Source organism: Brassica oleracea, chromosome C3 (genome assembly GCF_000695525.1).
Source record: "Brassica oleracea var. oleracea cultivar TO1000 chromosome C3, BOL, whole genome shotgun sequence".
Lineage (NCBI taxonomy): Eukaryota > Viridiplantae > Streptophyta > Magnoliopsida > Brassicales > Brassicaceae > Brassica > Brassica oleracea.
In genome coordinates this window covers 52523361-52529268 of record NC_027750.1, presented here as the reverse complement: position 1 = coordinate 52529268, position 5908 = coordinate 52523361, and the positions used below count along the sequence as shown (strand labels likewise).

At 37.4% G+C, this 5908-nt stretch overlaps 1 protein-coding gene across 1 annotated transcript; it reads left to right on the top strand.

Moving 5' to 3' along the window:
• Positions 1–1185: 1185 nt before the first annotated feature.
• LOC106330900 (glutathione S-transferase T3-like) lies at positions 1186–3796 on the top strand. The gene is made up of 4 exons (XM_013769292.1): positions 1186–1205; positions 2254–2304; positions 2411–2467; positions 3130–3796. The coding sequence occupies exons 1-4, from the start codon at positions 1186–1188 to the stop codon at positions 3794–3796; spliced, it is 795 nt and encodes a 264-aa protein (XP_013624746.1).
• Positions 3797–5908: the final 2112 nt, after the last annotated feature.

Sequence of the window (5908 nt, the reverse complement as noted above, 5' to 3'; positions counted from 1 at the left end):
TGTAGGTCCCATTCCGTGTAACAAAGGGTGTATTACTCTTTAGAGACTCTAAAATCATGTTTACTAATTTTGCAATCACCATATAACATTTTTACGTGTTTTGGGTTTACTTACATGGTATCGTGAATCACTTTTCGATAGGTCACTCATCTTTCTACTACTTCAGCTCAAGCATATTTAACTATGAAATTCTTTATGGATGTATCACCGAAAAAATGAGTGCATTTTGGTAATAAAAATAGCCCAATAATTTTTTTTATAAGTTTTTCTATATATACCACAAATCGAGACGTAATCATTCACACCATTCTCATAGAACGTAATGTCTCTCTTACGCCTCAAGATCATTACCCATGTTTCATGCGCGCTCATTCGGTCAATGGGTTCCATTATTTGCGACAGATGGTTGATCTTTGGAAAAATTCATATTTGTTACATTTGTAATCACTATATGATATTTTTACTTGTTTTGGACATTTTCACACAGTATCGCGAATTAATTTTCGCAGGTCTATTTCAAACACATTTAAATCTAGAATTTTTCCAGAGGTGTGACAAAAAAAATACACTTTAGTGTTTAGTTTGTCAAATCATTTTTTAAGCTTTCTCGCATATATTACAAACCAGAATGTATATTTTATAGTTCGAATGGTTTATAACATTTGCCAGATAAAATCATTTCGTTTGGTGTTTCAAAAACAAAATCATTTCGTTCTTTTTTGGATATTCACGAAATAGAAGCAGTGAAAGTGTTTTAACGAAACCATTAATTCAGTGAATATTTACTGGATTTAGATATACCACAAAGCTGCTTATGATCTAACTTTTTGTTAGCTCTTGTCTGTCGATTTGTAATTCTTTTTTAATATACGTTTCAATACCATTAGCTACTCTTTAGTTTGAATTTTGTACCTGAAAATATAAAGCAGATTCTGATTAACTCGACTTTACACATAAATTGGATTGATTCTCTAAAACAACGTGTACTTCAGTAAAAAACATGGACTTCTTTTTTAAAATAATGATAATCCATTGGATTCATTTTCGGATAAGGTGAGTGAAACACTCCCAGCCATTAATATAGCCTATTTAAAATTATCAACACCGAAAAAAAAAGAAAAATCTTTGGCTTATCACAATAAAAAAAGTTGTTCTGCATTAAAGAGGAAATAGCTGATGAAAAGGATGACACGTGGAGAGTTAGGGTGCGTGGAGAAAAAGGGGCTGACGTGGCTTTCCTCACATCATCTCATTTTTTTGGGGTAACTTTTGGACATGATTATTTTTCAACAAAGATTGTTGTCTCTCGGCTAACTTTCAAAAACTACACCTTAACTAAAGATTCCGTATCCATTTCTTTTTCTATGCACCTACCCCAACCACGTAACACTACTCAGCTTCTCAACTTTTTAAATAAGATATACACATGTAAAATTAAACTATTTTACATATGACTTCTATCGAAAAAAGATATCGTGCATGCATCCTAAGACCATGTTTATCGGTAATCCTTAATGGGTTTCTTAGTGTATTAAGAACATTTAATTTAAAAAAAAAAAAATAGATTATCGATCCTTAAGTGGTGATCTTTGTGACCGATTATTAGGGAGTTTTTCAAACCACGTGTCAGCATTTCAAGCAAACTCTATATTTTTTTTCTCTTTTGTTTTCACCCAAATCATTTTTCTTTTCTCTTCTTCATCTCTATTTCCTCTCTTCGTGTTCTCCGTCACGAGTGAGAGAAGATCGAAACAGATTGAAACCATCAAAGATCCTCCACCACCGATCCTCCGTCTTCGCTCTCGTCTTCTCCTCTTCTCCGTGACAGAGGAAGGATTGAAACCCACCACCGATCGAGTTTCCCCAAAAAGTACGACGACTCTTTCTCTTCTCACGGCGGTCCTCCGTCTTCTCTCGCTCCTCACGGTGTCTCCTCCGTCTTCTCTCCCCAAAAAGTACGACGACTCTTTCTCTTCTCACGGCGTTCCTCCGTCTTCTCTCGCTCCTCACGGCGTCTCCTCTCCTCCGTCTTATCTCGTCTCCCTCAGAAGAGCGATCGAAATCCACAGATAAGTGATGTTTCAGTTTCTCTTCTTCACATGCAAAATTAAACTGTTCGGTTCAGTTAGTTTTGTTTTATCGGAAGAAACTAGATTCTAACTTTGAACAACGATCCTTTAGCTTTAACTCTTTCTGTGTTTACTGGTTAGATATGTGTATACTTTGTTTTAATGATCGTTTTCAATTCAACAGGACGCCAAGGAACATCTTTCTGTATTGGCTTCGTCTCTACCAGACAAAATGGTAACAAACTAACTCTTTTGTAGTCACGTTCTTTAAGTTTATAGCGAGAGGGAAGTGTAAGCTTTTAAGTGATGTTTTAGTCTTCTTGTGTTGATAATTTTGACAGGGTTGAGGGCGATGTGAACAAGGTTACACAGCCAGTTCATCGACAAGCAAACACAACGTGAGACTGTCGTTGTTAATTACGACAGGGACCTTGAGGTCGATAGTCAACCACTTCTTCAGAGTCTCGGTAAGTTTGCAAGAATTGATATCAGTAAAAAAAAAAATTCGTAATTGATTTAGTGTGGATAGTAGTTAGCTTAATAAATGCTTGTTAGGTTGTGGTTAGTGAAATTCGTGTGATGAATAGTTGTGATGTATGGTTGTGATGAATGCTTGTCTGCTTAGGCAATAAATAAGTTAGGAACATGTCTTCTCATCTCTATTCAACTCAACTCAAAAGCTCTTATTAAAACCGTATGTTTTCTTTCTTTCTTTTCATCTTCTTACACAATCTCTTTCTCTCTTTCTCTCTTTCTCTCTTTCTTCAAACACATTGCTTCTCTCTTTCTCTCTTCTCTTCCTCTAGGAAATGGATTCTACGAATCCACATACTTAACCCTCCAATTTTGTTGATCTGTTGAACAGACAACAAGACACTCCCTTTCCTTATGCGAGTTTTCCACTCGAAGGGGATATCGGATCATCACAACTCCCTCTGTTCAGTACTCAAGCAACTGCAACATCTAGCTTCTATGAAGACTCTCCCACACAGCGTAAATGAAGAAAGAAATGGAGTCCCTTGGATGATCTAGTGCTGATTAGCGCATGGTTAAACACCAGCAAGGACCCTGTTGTGGGCAATGAGCAGAAAGTAGGAGCTTTCTGGAAACGTATTGTAGATTACTATGGAGCTAGTCCAAAGGTGGGTGGAGGTGATAAGCCAGAGCCCATGCAGTGCAAGCAAAGGTGGCAGAAACTGAATGATCTTGTTTGCAAGTTCTGTGGATGCTATGCCGCTGCAACAAGACAGAAAACAAGTGGTCAGAATGAGGCTGATACTGTTAAACTGGCACACGAAATCTTCTACAACGATCATAAGATCAAATTCAACCTTCACCAAGCGTGGGAGGAGCTGAGGAACGACCATAAATGGTGTGAAGCTGCTACTAGGAAGATTGACCAAACCGGTAAGAAGAGAAAGTGTGATGATGGAGCACAATCAGAAAGCTCTCAAGCTCCGGCTGATCTCGGTGAAGAATCTCCACGTCCTCCTGGAGGTAAGGCAGCTAAAGGAGCAGCTGGAAAGAGAAGTATAGCTGATCAGGAGGCAGGGAAAGGTGCAGCTCACTTTCAGACCATGTGGAGTATTAAGGAAAAAGATCTGGCCATCAAAAAAAAGCTTAAGAAGATGGGATTGCTTGACAGTCTCATCTCCAAAAAAGAGCCACTTTCTGAATTTGAAGATGCTCTAAAGAAGAAGTTACTTACGGAGATGCTGAATCTTTAGTGTGAACTCATGTTACTTATCTATGTTTAATTTCATGTTATGTATGTTTACTCCTTGTCAGTCTCTATGTTTAATCCGCTAATTTCAAGTTTCATTATGTATGTTTCCGGTTTATGTTATATTATGTGATTTGTTTCTGTTGTTTGTTAGATGTTTTGTTCTGTTAGCTCTTCTGTTTAATTTCAAGTTTATTATGTGATGTGTGTCTTTTCATGTGTAGTTACGAGACAAAGAAGTCAGAAGTCTTGGTGTCGGTTTTGCTAGAGAGGTCACGAGATGGCGTTGTCACAAGCAACAGAAGTCATGCGTTTTTGAATTTTTGTGTCACAAGTTTTTGAATGCAAGTCAGTGTCTGTAAGTGTCACGAGTTTTTGAATGTTTGTGTCACAAGTTTTGTATCTATGTGCCAGTGTCATGAGTTTTGTATTCAACAAAGTGAGTTATTGAAGTCACAAGATGTTTGTTCCCTCTTGCTCTATATATACGTTTGATCACCAAACATTGTATTCACAAAAACAAGTTTCATTCTCTTCATCTCAAAACACAAAAACAAGTTTCATTCTCTTCATCTCGAAACACAAAAACAAATTGTCATTCTCTTTAGCGCCAAACACAAAAACAAATTTCCATTCTTTCCTTTCGGTCTTTTAACAAAGCTCATCATCACAAAGTCTTTTTCTTTTCTCATTGATCACAACACTTTCTACAATTTAATTCTCATTATCAATTTTATGGCTTCTTCTTCTCATAACACTTTTGAGGATGTTGATGATGAAAGTTTTGATCAATATTTTGATGACTATTTTGATCAACAATTCGATCAAACATTCGAGAATTTAGCCATTAATTATGGTCATCAAGAAGTCGAAAAAAGAAGAAGAAAAAAACGAGTTCATATTGAAAGAAATCGTGAAGAAGGNGAATGATTATTTCAGTGAGAATGATTATTTCAGTGAAACTCCAACATTTCCTGAAAATCTATTCCGACGACGATTTAGAATGAACAAGTCATTGTTCATGCGTATTGTTGATCGACTCTCCAATGAAGTTGACTACTTTCGACAAAAGAAAGATGCTCTCGGAAGGCTTAGTCTCTCTCCACTTCAGAAGTGTTCAGCAACCATTCGTGTCTTGGCCTATGGTTCTACGGCTGATGCTGTAGACGAATACCTCTGACTCGGTGCTGCGACAGCTCGGTTATGTGTGGAACATTTTGTGGAAGGAATAATATATTTATTCGGCGATGAGTACCTAAGAAGACCAACACCGGCTGATCTTCAACGTCTACTTTATATTGGTGAGGAACGTGGCTTTCCCGGGATGATAGGGAGCATCGATTGTATGCATTGGGAGTGGAAGAATTGTCCCACCGCTTGGAAAGGTCAATATTCACGTGGTTCGGGTAAACCCACAATCGTTTTAGAGGCGGTTGCTACGTATGATTTATGGATATGGCATACGTTTTTTGGACCTCCAGGTACCTTAAATGATATCAATGTTCTTGATCGCTCACCTGTTTTTGATGACATAATAAAAGGTCAAGCTCCGCAAGTTACTTTCTCTGTCGATGGAAGAGAATATCATTTGGCTTACTATCTCACCGATGGTATTTATCCGAAATGGGCAACTTTTATCCAATCTATGTCAATACCCCAAGGTCCAAAAGCGGTTTTGTTTGCTCAACATCAAGAAGCTGTCCGAAAAGATGTCGAGCGGGCTTTTGGAGTGTTGCAAGCTCGTTTTGCCATTGTTAAAAATCCAACACTTTTTGGGGATAAAGCCAAAATTGGAAAGATTATGAGAACATGTATCATACTCTATAATATGATAGTAGAAGACGAACGAGATGGATACACTCATTTTGATGTTTCAGAGTTCCAACAAGGAGAAGACATTGGAACTTCACATGTCGATCTCACGTATTCTACAGATATCCCTTCAAATAACGCCAATATGATGGGTGTTCGAACAAGAATTCATGATAGACAAATGCATCAACAGCTCAAAGCTGATTTGGTTGAACATATATGGCGTAAATTTGGACCTGATGGAAACAACTACTAAGCTTAGATGTTTTTCCAAATTATTCTCGATGGATACACTCATTTTTTT